Here is a 21,522-nt window from a genome sequence, read left to right as displayed (position 1 = left end):
TGATAAATAATGATTATTTTTTGTATAATTAACATTCATTATTAACATTCGTACTCATATAAATACATAGTAGATCGCAGTAGAATGAATATAACTTTTTTAGTCCACTATTAAATAATAAGTGGTGATATAATAAAAATAAAAATGGATAAGCCCCATCTAAAAAAAAAAAAAAGAAAAAATATTGCAAATGAAATAATTAAAGAAAGTGAAGAAACGCCGGTGTAATTGGCTGTAATTGGTGCCAATGTGATACACCCGTATCCTGTAACCTAACCTAACCTAACCTAACCTAACCTAACCTAACCTAACCTAACCAACCTAACCAAACATAACCTAACCTAACCTAACCGTATCCGTAACTATGAGTCCGTAAAATTAGGCAGGGTATTTTAGAAAATATGGGCTCTCCCTCCTTTAATTACACCTATGGGAAAAATCGCCTTCGATGATGTATCTAACCTATGTTTTCAAACACGGTTTTGAACTCAATTTGTATTTGAATTTCACAGTAATAGTTTTCAAAACCGATGATGAGTCGATTGAACAATTTACCAACCGCTTTAAAATGTGCATGTATATAAACAGCTATACAATGTGTTATACCTACGCTAGGAAATGTGTCAATATTTTTGTAATGTTCAGTATAAAAACTCTCATATATACATATACATATTAGTATCGTGAAAAGGCCTTAGCATAGTATGTATGTACTTTTTCGAATTCCAGCAAGTATAATAATAATTTCAACCATTGCATCAGCCCCTAACCTAACCTAGCCGGTTGTTTTTCAAAATTGTTCTCAATTGGCAATGTAAAATATAAACAGATATTTTATCGAGCGTTTCCATTGAATTTTTACTGGGTTTTCTGCTGTTGTTGTCGTTGTCACTGTTCTTATTTGTATAATGTGAAAATATTTCACTGAAAAACAACTTATTTTTTTGTTGTTCCATATAGTTCGTTGCTATTAGTTTTTATAACTTTATGCGAATTGTTGTTTTCGATATTCCACAGTATTTTTTGTCCCTGCGTATTATTTTTCTGCTCGAATATATATAAAAGCAATTTTCATAGATCAAATAGATTTACATAACGCATTATACCTTGGTAACCTCTACATTAAGTAAAATTTTAATTCCTAAGACTACAAATAAAGAAAAAAAGATTAAATTATCCCACTATTTTTCAAAACAATTATGCTTTGCTGAAAAGTTAATTTAATATAATATAAGCGCTCAATTATCCAAATTTTATCTGTAATACGTGATAATTACGAAGGGATTTATAATTATATATATTTTTTTATATATAAAAAAATATATATTGTATATTGTTTTTAAGGTCAAATTTCGATTACTCTGAAAATCGATATTCCGCCTAATTTGATAACGCCGATTACGAAGAAATTGATTTAAAGTGTCTCAAACTAACATAAATAGGGTCGGGCCTAAAAAGGGCTAAGTTTAGGCTACTATTTGTTTTACGGACTATTAAAGGCAGTAGTTGTAAATGAACAAAATATTTATGTGCGCAAATCGTATGTAAATAGTATATCCGATTAGGTAACATTTTCAAGTTTTCACTATTTGCTATGACCTTCGAATTTTCGACGTAAAAAGTAGCACTATGATGTGCACAAAATAAAAATTTGTAATTCGAACATCGACAATTTTATATACCTATTGTTTTTGTCGTTTGATGTGCTTAAAACGTATAAACATTAAAGGATGGCAAAAAAAATTACTAAAACATTCTCGTGTGTGCACGAGTGCCGAAATTATTGTATGCTTTTCGAAAATATTTTCGATTTATTATAACCTTAGCATTTTTAGCATAAAAATTTTACCAACAAAATTACACACGGAAAACCCCGAAATTTCAACAACCCTCCCTCCTCCTGGGAAAAAGGCTGAATGTTTTTAAAACTTGTTTGGCGCAATTTTAAGATTTAACAACTAACAAGTCAAATTAATTCTAAATTTGTGTGGAATTTAACCATTTTCCAATAGAAAAGATAGAATTTTTTTCTTTATTTCACTTTTCGAAGCAAAGTTTTAGGGATTTAGGTCGGGGAAATTAGACCGAAGGTATATTATCTAGAATGGAACTATAACATATAAAATTTTCTCAAAAAAAACTGGGATCAAACTTATTTTATATTAAGGAAACCCCCCCCCCCCCGAAAAAGGGCAAAATTACACTTTTACCGTAGTCAATTTCCAGGTTGCTATGTGTGAGTGAGTAAAATATAGACAATGAAAATATTTCATTATATTGTAAACAACAATATATGGGTTATTATAATAAAACATTTATATAGAGAGAACCTATTTTATATTTGTGACCAATTTATAATGATAACATCATGTTTAAACTCTGCACTATTTTTTACTTTTGTTCAACTCCTTGTGGAAGCAAGTACTTTAACGTGTAAAGCCTCAAGTTTAATTGTCATTTAAATGTATTGTAGTATGTAAAGTATGTAATAAGTGAATGTACAACTAACAAACTGAGAGCATTCACTTGTTTTTCGTTGATATATAACCATAAATGAACCATTTAATTCTTTAGTCACTCTTACATTATAGATTCCAGTATAGAAGAGTGGTTTTATCTAACGACTAATAATTGTTTATTTGAAATGTTTTATTAAATAGTCAATGTCAACTGGTTTCACCAGAGATAACAAAAAGTGAATACATTTAAAACGAAAATGTAACAAACGTAACCCAAATCATATCCACCCTTAAACTAAAAATTCATTATTAAGCACATAATTGACATTAGGTACAATGCTCTTATCGATATTTGTCTTTTTATCTGTGATCACTGGATTGCTCTTTGAAGCCCGAATTTGGGTTTCCAAACCATAATATGTAAGGTTTTATTTTATGCTCTGAATTTTCGTTATATGTTATAAATGCGTAAACAACACACGGTTAGTAATATTTTTTTTTTTGCGTTTTATTTACCTTAAATTTGTATCGGTATGAAAAAACATATGAGTCATAATGATACAGATAAAAAAGCTCCCTAATGGTAGATGTACTCAGATTTTTCCTACTAATAAATGCGTTAGTATATAAAAGGCCTTGGAGTTTTATTATGTTAAACATATTCGATATAGACACAAATGTTTGTATACCTTTGGGTAGAATTTACAGAAATGAGAAAATTGTAAATATATTTATAATATATTATTATTTATACAATATTAAAAAAACTATAAATTATCATGAATACATATGTTTTTTTTTATTGTATTGTATTTTATTTTTATCCACATTTCTGCAATTGGTCTTAGAACACCTGAAATTGTCTACATCCGGTCATAAATAATACAACTATAATTATTTTTACATTCAAAATTTAAAACTTTTGTCATTACTTTTCTAAATAATTGTATATTCACTTTCTTAAACGGGGAAACGTATCGAAAACACGTTTTAAGTTGTATTATTTATTTAAAATAAGAAGAATACTAGTTTTGATTTATCGTTATGTATGCTTGTTCAAACAGTTAAGAGTCATACACCAATGTCCTAAATAAGAAAATATTCAAAAACAAAAACAACATCTTTTATCATCGACCTAGTTAAATTATTTGAAGTCTCCAACGTTAAAACTAAATTTGAGTAAATTTGAGTGTGTATACAATTTATAATATACATTAGCAGTATTAAATAATGTTTGTGATTTTTTAGCTGTTAAGTTGCTCCAGGACGAACGTAAGTATATAATACCTATCTGTACATCATATTATAATATTTTGTTTGGAGTAATCATTAATTAAATACGTTGTGTTTAATAAATTGTGTAATGAACTTAAGGCTAAAATGATTTAAAAACTGACTCTAAGCAAATTCACTGGATTTTTATAATTAATATCTTGGTTAGAACAACATTCGACTATTGGTTACTGCTCATTTTTTTTAAAATAATTTAAAAACTTTGTACGTTATAAAATTTGGGGTATGTTTGCATATAGGTATATTTAATCAATTCATTTCACAAGGTCAACATGACTGGACAATACAATTGACATAATAAAAAAACAGAAATCTTACTGACATTGCAGGATTAAATCAAATCAAATACCTTGCGGTACACTAAATTAAGTTTATTGATATAGGTACTAAAAGTAATACCAATGTTGACGTTGTGCTTCATATTTTGTGTAACTCATTGCAACATTGGTCGGAAAATACAATACTCTTATAATCAATATTTGTAAAGCCCTAAAAATTATGATCTTATCATTTCCATTTTAACTTTGTAAAAATACAAAAAAATTATATATTTTATATAACATGAAAAATTATAAGCAAAATTGAATAATAATAATAAAAAAAGTTAAAATATTAAACAGGTAGTAGAGTAACTGGGATTACAAAAAGTAATAGATGCGGTCTAAGCCAACGTTAAGGAATCCCCCTAAAGTTCGACCAGAAAAATAGGGTAATTTATGGGCTAATAAATATGGGACTGGTGCATGTATGGTTTTCCGAAAGAAAAAAAATAAACAAGCTCAACAATCGACATTATATTATAATACTATTTAACATAAATGTTTACTCATCGAACAATTAAAATAGGTACATAATATGGCACAGTTTAAATGTAAGTTTTTGCATACAGACCACATCAATAAATGTATTTTTCATTATTTGGAAAAATAATTATTGGCTAGTATTTTAAAATATGTTGCATTTTAAATTTAAATATGATGTAATATTATATATATATATTTGTTATTATTTTACCCCCTCCCAACTTTTTTTTGATAGCAACTTTTGAAACTTAAATAGTAACGCATACATTTAATTAACTTTTTAAATTGAGAATAATCTACTAAAAATATTGACTGGTCGGTAATCAGTTTTGGATAACTATTTTTAAAGTTCAAGAGTAAAGAGTTTAAAAGTTAGGGTGGGAGGAGAAGTGCGGTTGGGAACTGCGCGAACATAAAAATAGTACTACACTCCACCTTTCAAAAAGTTAAGGAAATATATGCGTTGCCATTTAAGTTTCAAAAGTTACTATCAAAAATAAAATATGTAAAGAAAAAAATGAATTTCTTATTGAACCCAGTGAGATATTGAGTGGTTCACGATAAGTTGATCACCATGTATGTATATATATATATATATATACAATTTTTTTTCTTTTTACTATTTATATAAGTTTTTAACATGGTTTGTCACACTTTTTGTTGTTAATTTGTTTTAAATTTATCTCGCTGTGTTAAATCGATAATTGAATTACTTTTTTTTTATATATAACGTGATCTCAATTTTCCACAAAATATTATTTTCCTATTCCCTCTCAAACTAGATTTTTTGATAGCAACATTTGAAACTTAAATGGTAACGTATATCTTTGTTTAACTGTTCAGATTGAACGATTCGGGATGTCGGATGAAGATCGGTTTTATCTCCGACAAATACCGAACAAACCACCACCTCCGTAAAAGGGTCCAACTAAGTGTCGGCCGTGAACTTGCCGCTTACACTACTGAAGAGAAGTGCATGAATAGGTAATGATAGCAACCAGTGGCTTGATCGAATTAACGTTAACGCTAAAATGATGGAAGACTTCATAAGCAAATACGATTCCAAGCAGCATGTCGATCAAAAGATGTTTGTTTTCGACTTCTGCAAGGAGATGGCGCAGAGCGTGTTCAAGACAAACGAAAAACCAATACTCGTTTGGATGAGAACCGGACTAAAGTTAAACAAGTTTCGAGTGACGACGAAAAGCGCCAAAGAGTTTCGTGATCTAGTGTAATGCAGACGATGGATCAAGTCGTAGATATAGAAGACTCGGAGGAAAAGTCAATAGATTTGTAGCAAAACAAATGTACGAATAAAATAGCAAGTGAACCGATTTTGAAATAAAAAACGATGTTGTTTAGAGCCTGATAGAAAAACTAATTTGTGATACGACAGAAAAAGTGAAGGCTACTTTTAGTGTTAAGTTTAATTAATTGTACAATTAATTAGCCACACGCATTTGGATCGTTAATGGTCGACGGAAAATTATCTATTAAATTTTCAAGATAAATATTATTTTTTTTTACCGCTGGAACGCATCTATAAAACATTAGTAATTTGTTTTATTTTTCTCTTAAAGCGTGTGTGTTCATTAGTGTAAAACGTATGTGTTACCAACTCGTGACAATATACAAACTTATTTTTGTACGAATAAAATTATTTATGAAAGAAAACTTGCAACATATTGTGCACTTGAGTGGTAAAATTACAAAATAATTTGATATTAGTGCTGTGTAAATTCAATTTCTTGTAGAATCTAAGATGAAAATGATACGGGAACTTATAAAAATAGGTAATGATAATATATTATTTAAATACATTTCCAACCGAATGTCAGTAAATACCTTGTGAAGGCTTAGGATTGGTAACTAAAACAACAATTAGTGTTTTACATCGTTCATACGTTTTTGCCGTAACTGGATTTTATGAGGTCAGCTCCTTTTTCCGCCATCATTATAGTGACCGCGTTCGGGTTGTACGCCACCAAATGCGGTATGGCAGAACCGTCGATAACCCTCAGGCTTGTGACGTTTTTCACCCTCATTTGCGGGTCGACCACTGTTTTTGGGTCACCGACTGCGCCCATTTTGTTGGTGCCGGCCACGTGGTACAACGAAGTGGCCACTTGCTCGATGCTGCACAACCAGTAATCACGTGTGGCCCATTCGTAACCGTCGCAATTGGGAAACTTCAAGTGTTCCAACACCAAGCCGGCGTTCATCACGGCTTCGGTTTTCGACAGTTGCACTATGAAGTCTATGGCTCCCAACACTGTTTCCAGTTCTTCCTGGTGTTTCAAGAAGTTGGCCACGATTTTCGGATGCTCCAGCGGGTCGGCGCTTTTGAGCTGCACGTAACCGGTGCTGATTATGTTGGTGCACAGTGGCAGCATCATCAGCAAGTCGCTCTGCTTGTTCAAATCGTTGTACAGCGCGGCCACTTCATCGGTCAGCCCGAATATATTGGTCAGCATGTTCTTGCCGTTCCAGCTCTTGTCCAACATGTTGTACATCAACCGCATCTTCATTATTTCCACGTCGGGGTACGTTTGCTCCATTTTCGTGTTGATGAAAGTGATCAGTCCCGATAGCCCGAGGGTGCTTTTGCCTTGTGCGGTCAGTGCCACTTGTTCTGCGGAAAGCTTCGTGCTCTCGGCCTGTATCTCTTCTACGGACCGGTTCTTTCTGTCGGTGAATACCAGACCTAAGAACACGACGTGGTCGTGGAAGTTCGCCCCGACCTGCAGGTCGGCCACTAAACCGATGCCCATCTCTCGCAGATGCTCTGCGGGTCCCACTCCTGACAGCATCAACAATTGCGGGCTAGCTATCGCTCCGGCACTGACGATCACCTCCAGCTTGCAGCTGATCGCCATCTTGGTGCCGCCGGGCGTCAACACCTCCACGCCAGTGGCCTTGCGGTTTTCGTCGAACAATATCCTGGTGGCTCTCGTGTGTTTGGCCACGTACAAGTTTGGCCGCTCGCTGGCCGGCAACAGGAACGCCTTTAGCGTGCTGCACCGCAGACCGTCTCTGGTGGTGCTGTCGGCCATGCCGTACCCCAAAACCGGCTCTATCCGATTCAAGTCGGCCACGTAGTTCATGCCCAGCTCCTCCGCACCGGCCGAGAACACTCCGACGGCCGGGTCGCGAGACACGAACGGCGATACGGTCAGCGGACCGCCCCGGGAGTGAACGGTTCCGTTGAAACGCTTTTCGTCGACAAAGTCCTCGGATTTCTTGAAATACTTCATTGCCGTGTCGTAATCCCAGCCGTCGCAACCGGCTTGCACCCATCCTTCGAAATCACGCCTAGTGCCCCTCATGTATATCATGACGTTCATCGATGAACTACCGCCCAGCATGCGGGCCTTAGGCACATAAACGCGTCCGTCCTGCAAACCCTTGAACATAGTTTCGTCCGGTTCTGTCGAGTAGTTCCAGTCGACGTCGGATCGTAGAATCGTCTCCCACAAATTAGGCACCTCCTCCGTTTCCGGTGGATCGCCGCCCGCTTCCAAAAGCAACACGTTCCATTCGGCCACTTCGCTGAGTCTGGCGGCCAACGTAGCTCCGGCACTTCCCGCGCCCACCACGATGAAGTCGAATTGCACGTTGCTCTCGCCGTACTCCAACTCGGCAGCGTAGTCCGATGGGTACGCGATTGCCCGGGACATCGGCCAAGGTAACTGTAACAATTTCAACCGGTAAGTTAGGCTAGGTTCAACGTGGACACAGTGGCGCACCTAGATATTCTGGTGCCCTAGTGTACAACTAAATATCGGGTCAATCCGCGTGAAATCACCTAATGGGTGTGCGACTATAGTTCAAAAATGTTTGAAATTTTTATCATACATTCTTAATACATTCCTTAATGACAACAAAATTGAAGAAAAAATAATTTAAAACATAATTTGTTCGTATCAAATTAATAATTGTAAATTTCGAAAAGGGCCCATCTCGAGTTTTTATCAAAATTGATTTTTCCTCGTTTTTTCAAATTTACACATATAGACCGATATTTTACGAGCGAAAAGAGCACAAATATGTTTTTATTAAGATGAAAAAAACATCCTATTTTTTAGAAAAAATCATATTAAAAAGAAAATCAGATTTTTGAGTTTCCTGGAAAAATTTAATTTTTCGATATCAGCCCTTTTCGAAATTCCCAATTCAATTAAGGGGGCTCCATACAGACCATTTTTTCAGTAAAAACATATCATTTTCATTCCATCGCACAGGCCTTACCAGTAATCCGATAAGCAATCTAAAAACAGATTTGAATTTGTCATGAAGTTTACTTAGGATCGGTCGAGGTACTTTTTTCAATTTTTAATTTTAACCCTTTCTAAATTTTATTTTAAAATGTTCAAATTTTATAAAATGTCCAAACGTGTTTTATACATAGTAGGAATAAGATATCAAAAAAGTACGTCGACCGATCTCAAGTAAATTTTATGAAAAATTCAAATCGGTTTTCATATTACTTATCGGATTACTGGTTGAGCCTGTGCGATGGAACAAAAAATGTATGTTATATTGACTAAAATGGCTTTTACTCATACACAAAATGATTTAAATTAAAAATAATACCTTGAAGCTTATAAAAATTAACCGGTAAATTTATTGACATGGTCGAAATTTATTTAAACCAATTTTTTCTTAAATATTGCCTATACAAAACTCCTTAAAAATGGTCTGTATGGATCCCTCTTAAGCTATATGTTCTTATGGCCAATATCGTCTTTTAGCCAATTAAGTTTTTTTTCTATTATTTTACCGTTTCAAACATAAGTGTAAGTTAAGAACTGCCTAATTAATGACCCACAACACAAATGTGATTGAACCAAAATTGTCCAAATTCATGCAAAACTGACGTATAAGTGATTAGAAAATCTACTAAAAGTTTGGTGATTGAGTTAAAATTATTTTAACAACAGTAGTAAGGTTTAAAACTTTTTTGAATTTTTCAAAACTTTCTTTTGGGGTTAAAAAATTGCAATCGCCATTAGTAATAACTAATAAGAAATTATTACATTTTTCAGAATGTTTGATGAAGACCAGCAACTACTTCGTCGTATAACGAATCTGAATTGTTCTTTAAAAATTATGTGTGACCACCACAAAACAAAATATATCGATACATTTTTTTTGTATTTGGCAGACAATGTTTTGACCCATTTAAAAGACATAAAAAAATAGTTTTTAAGGGCCAAATTGAAAAGAGTGAGAAACAATGCTTAAAAATTTTAATTTAACATTAATAATGGAAAACCATTATGCAAAACGCGTGCACAGTTATTGAGTGATTCCGCTAATAGAATAATTAAAAGTGTTTAACATAATGATCCTACTTATGAGCCTATAGAAGATAGTTTAAAAGCATTGTTTCTCATTCTATTACAATTAGGCCCTTGTGAACTATTTTGTTATGTCATTTAAATGGGTCAGAACATTGTCTAACAAATACAATAAAAAAATGTATCTATATATTTTGTTTTGTGGTAGCCAAAAAGTTATTTTTTAAGAACAATTCAGATTCGTTATACGACAAAGTATTTGCTGGTCTTCATCAGACATGTCAAAAAATGTAATAATTTCTTACTAGTTATCACTAATGCCGATTGCAATTTTTTAACCCCAAAAAAAGGTTTTGAAAAATTCAAAAAAAAATTTAAACCTTACTACTGGTGTTAAAATAATTACTCCATCACCAAACTTCTAGTAGATTTTCTATTCACTTATATATAAGTATCGCATGAATTTGGAAAATTTTCGTTCAGCCTTATTTGTGTATAGCTTAAATTTGTATATAAATAAAACATTTTTTGAATTTTTTTATTTATTGACAACAACAAAAGTTGTTGAAAAGTTAAAAAAAAAAACAATTTCTCGGGGTTAAAAATATTTTTTTTTTTTTAAATATTGTTTAAGTACACTTAATTCGAATTTTAATTGTGCAGGTTTTATGTCTATACCGCTATCGGTGGTTAAATTAAGAGTCGGAAACATTAGGTGTTCTTGGATAATTTTTTTTTTTAAATCGAACTACATAGGTCCAAAAAAAAAACCAAAACGTATATTTTTTTCATTTTATTACCATTAAGGACCTATAAAGAATGTATGAAAAATTTTTTGAACCATAGTGGCACGCCTATTAGGTGATTTCACGTCGAATGCCCCTATTATGATGCCCTCAGTTTTTCCCCCTGGAGTTTATATCAAAGCTGAATTGCTTTTACATTACTTTTTCAAAAACATACTAGGTATATACATAAGTGATTGTGTTATATGATTTTTTTTTATCAGTACCATGAATACCTTTCTTAGATAGATTTATACTAGCAAAGAATAGTTTATAAAAAAATATTTGTGTAGGAGAAAAAATATTCAGGCGCAGACTGAGGCATGAATTTTTTATCAACTGTATCTTATTATTTATCAATTACATAGAAGCAGTTTTGGTGTTGAAAGGTCATGTTAAATAACCATAACAGCATAATAGTATATATTATTTAGAAGACAAATCATAAACTTTAACAAATAGTTTTAAATAATAAGTTACATTCGTGTTAGCTTTTTGCATTTTTTAAATAGCTGTTACACCTTAGTTTGATCATTTTTTAGAGAAAAAGTAATGTGATGACTTCGATAATGCTCTCCTCTTTAAATTTTGTGTTTTATACTTTCGACCTAAACGCCACAATTTAAATTCTAAATGATATAATTTAGCTACGTTGCCAGTTAGTAAGACTGGTATTTTCAATCATAATATTTTTTTAATAAAGACTACTAAAAAAATAAAAACATTAACATTACCTAATTATGTATTAATTATTGTTAATAATGTTAATTGCTGATAATATATACTAAACTATGGTTGAGTCGTATTATATTATTTCTGTATTAAATTGATCCTAATAAAAAAATTATAACTATGTAGGTACTTACATATTTTCGAAGTAGAGGCTCGCCTAAGTAAAAACCAAACACCTATAACAATAGAAATGTGTATTAGTTTTACACATAATGATTGAATAAACTGTTTTTTTTTTAATTAATTACATCCTGCTAGCTATATTGACCCGGCCATACTATTTTTAACAATTTGTTGTAAAATATAAATATTTTTTTTTGCTAACATAAAAAAGAACAAACACAACGTTGTAAAATACAGATTATCTTCTGAGCTTTGCATCGAAGCTTATGTGAAAAACTGATACTTAAAAAACTTATTTAAATATTGTAAGCCAATTGAAAAATTAAAAACGCTCGATTGTGAAATAATTAAATCGTACATTGACATTAGAATCTATGATCAATCTCATTTGCCAAACGTTTCTGATTGCATAACAAAGTTAAATTTCACATAGGTAATGTTTTTAATGTATTTATTAATTATATTTAATTGACAAATAATTATAATAATATTTATTGGAATAATATTGGAAAATGGAAAGTAGCTGAGATCTGGAAATCTCAAACAGGAGTATAAATTTGTAGTACAGTATTTTTTTATTTAAAAAGATTTTGTTTATTTACGGCAAGAACAAAGCGGGTTAGGTTAAAAAAAATCGACATCGGATTTTTTTTTATAGACCATTTATGACCATTTCATAAATCAGATTGGTACTTAAACCACTTCTATACATGACATACATTACTCACCAAGGCCAGGGTGACGGCAGGTATCCTGAACATGGTTCAGTCGGTATCTGTCCTTTTGTCGGGCTTAACAAAAGACACTTGTTGATTGGCAAAGGCGTTCGCACAACTTGCACGGCACTGATGTTTTCCAATGGCTTTTATATTTTTCGGCACAATCGTGCGGGTTATTATCGTCTTCAAATTAACACAAATTGGGACAAGCATGATCGATTATTCGAAATCTGCACGAATAACCTAAATATTTTTCTATAGATCTTTGATCTACATAATTTTTGAATCGCGGAGTGAGTAAGTAGCGTGAGCCGAAATTTGTTTTTTTAAATTTTTTTTTTTATTCACCGGCACGCTTTTGGTTTTTTTTTTCAAATACAAGTCAACCCGACACCTGTTCACGCATATATCGTCTGTACTTTGTGTATAAATAAGATTCAATGTCATCATTTTGCAAAAAAACCACCTAGATCGCCTTCATAGGTGTTACTCGAAACACCCTCTTTATTCAGTCAATAATGCTAATACTAGATTGAAATTAACCTTAATTTTGTTCATTAACTTCCATCTGGTGCAATCGATTTCCCATCTTTGTTAATGCTGCTCAACTTTAGAGTCCCGTTTCGTTCAACTCGATTTCATGCCCCTTTTTCATCCACTAATTATTCCTTTAACTCCCCCATCGTTTTCAATGTCTTGAATTGTATAGCTTTATTTTAGTACTACTTCTTTTTGTAAATAAATATAAATACAAAAATAACTGTAAATTTTGTTTTGGGCACTTGTGCCTGTTGAGTAAATAAATAAATTAACTAATGATGCCCTGATTTTGCCTCGTAGGGTAACGATGTTGAGACTCTTTAATTAACTTCTTGAAAAAACATATCATAAACCCTTTCTAATAGAAGGCAATTTTTTAGTACTGAAAATTAGACCTAAGGTAGATCTAGAATGGAAATATAACATAGACAACTTTATCAAAAATCTGTGGTCAAGCGTTTACTTTTAAGTGATTTTATCACTTTGGGTTATAAATTATAATATTTCTTCTAGACCTGTGACCTCCTGGTCCCCACTATGCCTCGACACCACAATACTGGCTTTCTTTAACACCTATTTTTGTCGTTATCATTCTATGTATTAAATATTAATTTTACAAGTGGGGGGGGGGCTAAGTATTCTATCACAATTAACCAAAGGTGTGCCCATAACGGATAAAGCCTTAGGTAAACGTATTAATACATATTATAGGATGTCGATGCAGGTGAGCTTACAACATCATTTATTATAAGTTTTTAGTAGTAGCCTTGGAACGCGGTTTTCTTTAAATGCACCACTACTAGGACGATGTTAAATGAGCCGACCTAGCTTTACTTACCCACCCCCATTAATTGATGTATATTTGCTACTATTATGTCATCTTCTATGTTATTCGTTTTTTTGTTCAAATTTAAAATTTCAAATTTTTGACCACCATTATTAAAAAATAATAATCTAACAGAATATCTCAAAAAAAAAAAGTGTGATCGTAGCGTAACTTGTCTGTTTTGCATTTTTTTTCATAAGGTACTGTTTTCAATATTTATCCATATTATTTATTATTTAATACAAGCTCGATATGAATACAATGTACAATGTATATAAAGCGTTTGTAACTTATTTCTTAATACGCTCATATATGCGTTGCCACAAATAGGTTTTCAGAAATCTAAACGTTTGTGGAGAGTGGTAATATAAGCCCATAACTAATGATTTCTGATCTTCGATGAAAGGTCAACACTGTTTTTTTATTATATTTTAAACTAATATGTATTGATAACAAAATGCAATTTACAATAATCTTATTTTATAATTTATAATTGTTTTGGACATTCACTTATTAATGATACAATTTTTAATTGATTAAATTACATTTTTAGATAAAAGTGAAATTCCAACCAGTCTACTTTCAAGAATTTTGTTTAGCAGTTATACTATATTAACTTGAAAGAATCAAACGGTTTTTCTACTATGTCTATGTGTTACAATGATAGTCCAAGCCACGTACGTTTAGCCGTTAGAACTCTGGCCGGCAGTCACTTTGTAGCTGTTTAATTGTGAGTACTTACCGAATAACATGATCGTTTATTTTCTTTTTCCTTATATACATAACCAAATCAAATTTTGATATGCAATTTATGTTGATTCTCCAAACAATTTAAATTTCTCTTAAACATATATGTATTTTTAACTTGTAGAAAAGGACAAACGCTACTCAAAACATATTTATCTTACGGCCCGGAACGGTTCTCAAAAGACCATGGACGGCATTACCCATAAGTAATGTGATTTAAAAAAAAAACGAAAAGTACATTTTTTTACTAATTAATAAAAAAAACAATGACAGAGGAGATGGCGATGGGGACGGGGGTGTTAAATTTGTTTGAATTATGTATAACTTGAATGAACGGTTAAATTGATTAGAAAAATAACTAACCAATTGCCAACAAGCCAATTATTAAAAAAAACAACTAAAAAACTTTTGGCCACAACATAAAATTAATCATCACCTACCATTCGACTACCGTTGTTACCATTGTTACAAACCAAGTGTTTATTTTGGGATAGCGACGAAAAATATTTCTAATGATATCAAGGCAGACAGTGCTCCACGGAGCGTAGGGGACGACGACATAAAAATGTATCCCGTGGTAGCGGACTTGCACGCAAGTTGTTAAAATATAATATGTAATACCTATGTGTTTAGTAATCAAATCAAATTTAATTATGTGTGTGTTAAGCTTTTCTGGTTCCAAATGCCTCATGGGTATTTTGTCCTATTGTTCAAAAAATAATTGAACCATCAAGCATTTGGGAAAAAAATAGATTATCTGTGAGTTCTACACTTGTATGTATAAATAGTTAACAAAAATTATGTTTAAGCTTATTTTTTGTCGAAAACCTGTTTAAAAAAAAATATTTCTGCCTTGATATTTTTAAATTACAAATGTATTAAATAATCATTATAAAAATTACAATTCTCGTGAAAATGATGCAAGTGTAGGCAAGGTTTATCTTCTGTCTATAAAAATGTATTGTCATAGTTACCCGTATACCCTAATTAACAATATAATGAAAATATTTCGCTTACACAAAGTAACTTAGACTACGAATTAAGTTTGACCACAGATTTTAGAAACTTGTATATGTTATAGCCCCATTCTAGATCTACCTTCGATCCAATTTTCAGACCTAAAACCCTAAAAATGAATTTAAATAAAATAAATAAATAAAAAGTTTCACGCCTTTTAGTGTAAATGGCGTATGATATATTTGTAATTGGCAATATTTATCGATAGTACTATGTCTTAAGAATATGCTATAAAAAATGTTGAACTAATTGAACTATTTTAAAAAGTAATGGAGCACCGTAGAAATTTAAAGTAAAAAAATAAGTAAATTGGTATTTTTCTCCATTTTAAAGGAGAAGGGATAAATTTTTATTATTTTTGGTCCATTAATAACACCTTCCATGATCTATAGTGTTACTACACGAAGAAATCGGTTCAGTCGCTTAGGAGATAACATTGGTACAGACCAAAAAAATTAAATAAAAGCACAGTGTTGTAAAAACAATACCCTCGGCTGCGCATCGAAGCTAAAACACTTACCGGCTGATCAAATAAACAAATCTCTTAAACAACATGTTTAGTCAATGATAACTTGTCTGCTACTGTGTTTTTCACAATACTGCTACAATTAGCAATTTCTATCGAACGTCGGACAATATTCTGTTGAGGAGCGACCCGTCGTCAAAGAGCAATCGATGGCAAACGAAGAACCAGAGAAAAAACTATTGAAAATCCCTACTATAATATATCAAATTCGAGCAAACCGCAAAAGTATGAAAAAGAATAGTGTAAAATAATATTTGCTGGGCCATAGTTTATCAAAAACAGCTGTGTATTGGTCGGTCGTACGTGTATGAATACAATTTTTTTTAAAAACAAAAAATAGTCTACATGAAAATATTACTGTTACTGCTGATATTTCGTACGAATCGATTCCATTCTATTGTAATAATTTTGTTCTAACCTATCGTAAATTTGCATCCAACTCGTGCAATTATGATTGTGCACGCAGTTTTCGCACCAAGTGTTGTCGCCACAATCGCAATTAGCGGGTTTCTCGGTGCCGTTGGGTTTTCTATCCGGTACGGTAATGTTACGGCTGTAATTGTACGTATGGTCTGCCGGTCTTCGAGCAGAGTCCGTGACATTTTTTCCTGTCTGAAATTTGGCTGCCTTGATGTTTTTCCATCGGTTCCTCATGTCTTCCACCGGGTCCGACCAATCGGCAACGTTACCACAGCGGCCGGCAAACCCTATGCACGTTTGCGATTTCATTTTGACACTGTGCCCGGAGAAATTTCTGCAAAAATTTCCACCGTACTTACCACCGTTGACGACGCTGCAGCGATTGACCACGGCCAAATCGTCGCCGTTGGCTGTCCGTGGTTGTTGGAATAATTCGTAGCGCATCTCCGGCGATTTTCTATTAGTTGCTGACGTATTCACATCGGACCGTCCGACATTACAACATGGCGGAAAGTCGGCCGTACACATTTTATCACTTGCCAGACAATCGCACGTGCTTGTGGCGTGTACGTCCGAATAATTCGCGTGGTCGTTACATTGCTTACACTCGTACAAAAACTTTTCGATATCGTCCAAGTACTTGACGATTTTCGTCAACCTCGATTGATTATCCGACGAACTCATCATCATAATATCCCACGGAGGTAAACAAATAAGGTGTTATTCAAATTAAAACACATGATGATAATTTAATTTTCGGGACAAAATTAAATTATTAGAATATTGTTATTGAAATAAACAACAACATTAGCGAGCCAGCACTAATTTTGCTACGTACCTAGACGTTTCACTTTTAAATTAACCTCATTATCTGCAACAATGCACTTGACCAATTTCTTCGAGTAGCGACTCTATAAATCACAAATTTTATCTAGTTGGTACTTTGGGGGAGGGGTAAAAGTCGAAAAGTTCACTTCTTCATAGTTATTATAATACAAGGCAATTATATTATATTAAAACGTTTTGCAAGTTTTTAAATATCTCTGAATAATAAAATTAATAATATAAAAAGTTTGAATTCTCATTGATTTTTACAGCTTACTGTCCGTCCTACCCGTCTTGAGTCTGCTTATAACTTGGTAAAAAAAAAAAATTATAATGATATGATATTAGTTCTAAACATACCATAATACAACTTTCTTCTTGGTTATTCGTATTTTCTAATTTATACTATAATATCAAATTGTAATTTTATAACAAAACCAGTTCATAGCGAGTTATTTTTTTTAAAGTCAATAATAATTAACTATTTCACCAAAAATATTGTAATATGTTCTCACTTCACCGACGCTAATACAATAAAATACAAGTTTTATTATAACTGTAATCATTTATTATTTAGTTAACATAATCAATTGAACATAATATTGTACCCAGTACAGAGACTGTAAAACAGTTATTTCCTATAGTATTGTATACTATGTAAGTAATATAATCATATAACACCATCTTAACCTAACGAAAAATAATAAAAACCCACGTGTCACCACTAAAACGGTAATTCAATATTATACAAGTCATAATTAAAATCATTTGTTAACATAATCGATTGAACCTATTGTTGTGCAATTAATGAAAACAGATACTGTGTGTAAATTATTTTCTAAACAAAACCCAATAATGTGTGAAAAAATAAACGAACTTACAGGTAATTGCGATTCGTTTGAAATTACATACTTCGATGAGTAACAAAACCAATGTGATCTTTTTCGTTGTACACAAATCCTAATTTTGAAAAAAAACTACTCTTAAATTCTCGAACGAGTGTTTCGATTTGATGTTCAAAATCGTTAACAATGTTGAATTCTGGTTCCAATGGACGAAGACAACTGAATTCATACGATTGAGTAGTTAAATCTGGTCCAACTATTGTCGGTACTATGCAATGAGCTTGTAGATATGATGGTAAATCATTTTTCGTAAGACGATTGATGGCTCTGGTCAACACATCGGAAGATCTAACAATTTTTCCGCAGAATACTGAATATCCACTATGTCTCTAGAACCGTCGCTCAGTTTTATTCCAACCTGTAGCGGGACCACTTCAAGTAGATAACGCAATGTACCTTCAACGTACTGAAACATCTGGTAACTACTTTGCAATGCACGAATGGCAACCTTAATAATTTTCGCCGACGCTGCATGGTTGATATTTTTCCTATATAATTCATAACAACCGGGAGTTTTTTTTTTTTTTATCTTTTTGTCTCTGGTTCTTCGTTAGCCGTCGATTGCTGTTCGCCGGAACGCTCCTCGGCGGATTGCCCTTTAACGTTCTGTTCATCCAAGTCACCCCCTGCATTATTTTTCTTTTCGCGAGCTCTTGGGATGTGACTTTGTTCTCGACTTCTGTCTTTCTCCCGAATTCACCGAAAATATTTTTTCAAACAAGCGACAAAATGTTGGTGTTTACGTGTTGGCATGAACGCACCCCAGCAAGTTAACGGTCGTGTTGTATGTTAAAACGACATCTTCCACACGGTCAGCGTTTTCTTTGTTTGGTACCTTGGGGTCCTCGGACAAATCTTTTCTACTGAACAACGAGCGTCCCGTGTGTTTCACTTGCAAGTCGGTAATTCCCTGCCATCCCGGATTGCTCAAAATTTCATTTAGCACGTCAGACCATTTTTTTTTTTCATTCTCATCGGCGGCATAGGTATTTCCAGTTTTATACAATATGAATATAGAAACAAGTACACTAATTAACACTTTGCGTGACATTGGAACCCGGTGATCAATACGTTGTATAACGTTCAAAATAATAATAATATTATATATTACCTAGTTCAAAGTACAACAGCGTACAGTAAAACTAACAACTAAAAAGAGTTCTCTATCTGTGTAGCGATTGTGGAAAACTTAGTGACGGACAAGTTGTTGTCGACGAGACGTGTTATTCAGCAATGTGAACTATTTGATCAGCCGGTTAGGTGTTTTTATTTAAAAGTGTTTTTCCAATTAAGCTACCACTCTTAAACGAAAAATACTTCTCAGAAAATTGTCTCACGGCTTTGTAGGTTGGTCTGATTTCGATCACTTTATTTACGTTTGAAAAAGAAAGAATTTTTACAGGACGATTTAGACTACAATATCAAAAACCACAATATGAATTATACTGATTTGATAATTACGTTTAATTCATCTTTATTTTAGCTTTCAGTCATTTAATTCTAGGAATTAATATGTAATGTTAAATGCGTTCAACATTATTTTAGTTCATAACAATAAGAAACTTATATGCATGTTTTTGACTAATTATAGTTTATTCATATTTGTCTGTATATACTACAGTGAATATGCATACAATTCAACACCATAACAAAATAATTTTTAGTACTTACGATTTAAATCTAGTACAAGTCGACCATGATATGTTTCTGTAACCGTACTAAAATTGTTTGAGAGAAATGGTCTATTATATTAAAATTCATACATTGACCACAGTTTTAATTAATTTAATTAATTTTTTTTAATTAGTTTGTATTATTCATTGCTTTGTCTTTGTTAACTATAATTTAATATATTTTCACATACGATGATATTAAATGTATTACTGTATACAATATTTATCATTATATAATGTTTAAACAAAACGTGGGAAATTCAATTGTTGTTTATTAAATAAATATGTAATAGATTAAAAGGAAAAATTTAGGATACTATTTATTAGTATAACAAAAATAAACTATTATTCCTAGGTAATCAATATTAAAAATATTTTGTAAAAGAAAAAATCACGATTATTGTATCTAACTGATTAAAAAAATCGTTTTTCAAAATATTATAATATAAAATAATAATAAATGTAAATTTATTAACAAACTTCTATGAATTAATATTACTTAATAAATATAACAATTTGAGTACAATAATTCTGTTGTGAAATTAGAATATTTCGTGGGTTTTTAAAAATAATTGTTGTTTAGTTTATAATAATAAGCACAATAAGAAAACTCGAGAAATATTTTCATTCCAACAATTATAATTGTTACAATTCATTTTAATCGTACATAAAATACTAATTCTGAAATGATGTATTTATATTTTGCTATTTGTAAGACATCTCAAAAGACTCGAACACAATAGTAAATAATTCAATAAAATGAACGCTTGCTATATAATTACCATTCCACAGTTGTACTTTAATATGGCTCCATATTATATTACTAAAAAGTAGGGTGGACACCTACTTTAAGCTATATTTATTACAATATAATAATTGCCGGTACCTAGATGACCACTGCTTTTGTGAGTGTTACATGTGTACCTAATTTTTTTTAAAAATATACTTTAAAAATTGTATGAAATTTATCAAAAATAATCTTCCTACAACTGTATGTATGCTAATTGGACATAAGTGGACATAATTCGAATTCTAATAACTTACTTTAAATTATTGAATAGTTTTTAGTTTTACTCGGCTTAATTTAGTTCAATATGTTTTTGACTTTAACCGTATGGCATATTAGGTCATGCAGTTTTAAAGTAAATTAAATATTGCCCCTTAACCAGTTTTAGAAAGTGTTGAAATTGTTTTAAAACAATAGAAATTAATTTGAGTAACTAATCTGTTTGACAAGAAAATCTCAAACACAAGTTCTGTAAAACAATTTACTTGTAAAAATTAAATCACGCTTTATTAGTTTGTACGTTTTTAATAATATTGTTTTTGTATAATTTAGAGTGTATTATTTAAAATATTATTATAAACTACCTATAACATTTATTTTCACTATGTGTTCGTTACAAAAAATGTTAATAACTGAAATTTATGGTGTTAAATTGTATGCATGTTATTGAATAATTATATTTTGTTAATATGTAACTGTAATTACTACAGTAAATATACATACAACACGACACTATAAGTTTCAGTTATTAACATCATTTTTAAAAAATGTATGACGAACAACTAGTGAAAATAAATGTTATAGTTAATTTTTCACCTAATAGTATAAGTAAATATGCTTGATACAGTTGCAATGTATAAAATGTTAGCTTTAATATTTAACTAATAGTAGACATTTTATAAGTAAGTAAAATATTACATAAAATGTATAATGTGCGTGTATAAAAAAATACATAACAAAAATAAAATAAACAACTTAATTAGAATTAAAATATTTTACTCAATATTAATTGTAATCATTTAGAAAATCATACTTTTGAATC

The 21,522-nt window shown here is 31.6% G+C and overlaps 1 protein-coding gene across 1 annotated transcript; it reads right to left on the bottom strand.

Annotated features, from left to right (window-relative positions):
- Window positions 1-5,204: 5,204 nt before the first annotated feature.
- Window positions 5,205-12,429, bottom strand: LOC126833081 (glucose dehydrogenase [FAD, quinone]-like). Its single transcript, XM_050564221.1, has 3 exons — window positions 12,224-12,429; window positions 11,507-11,548; window positions 5,205-8,244 (listed from the first exon to the last, which is right to left on the bottom strand). Exons 1-3 carry the CDS (start codon window positions 12,254-12,256, stop codon window positions 6,454-6,456), a joined length of 1,866 nt encoding a protein of 621 aa, XP_050420178.1. The 5' UTR covers window positions 12,257-12,429; the 3' UTR covers window positions 5,205-6,453.
- Between the last annotated feature and the right edge of the window lie 9,093 nt (window positions 12,430-21,522).

Source organism: Adelges cooleyi, unplaced genomic scaffold (genome assembly GCF_023614345.1).
Source record: "Adelges cooleyi isolate 19-005CV unplaced genomic scaffold, UGA_ACOO_1.1 ACOO_flye_CR_arks_rails_tigmint_CR_PRNA_17, whole genome shotgun sequence".
Taxonomy (NCBI): Eukaryota; Metazoa; Arthropoda; class Insecta; order Hemiptera; family Adelgidae; genus Adelges; species Adelges cooleyi.
Note: the sequence above shows the minus strand (reverse complement) of the source record. Positions and strands in the feature narration are given on the sequence as shown.

Coding starts and splice junctions, on each gene's coding strand:
- LOC126833081 (XM_050564221.1), bottom strand. CDS start 12,256: ATGTTCAGGATACCTGCCGTCACCCTGGCCTTG. Junction 11,549..12,223: donor CTGCCGTCACCCTGGCCTTG/GTGAGTAATGTA, acceptor CTATTGTTATAG/GTGTTTGGTTTTTACTTAGG. Junction 8,245..11,506: donor AGCCTCTACTTCGAAAATAT/GTAAGTACCTAC, acceptor AAATTGTTACAG/TTACCTTGGCCGATGTCCCG.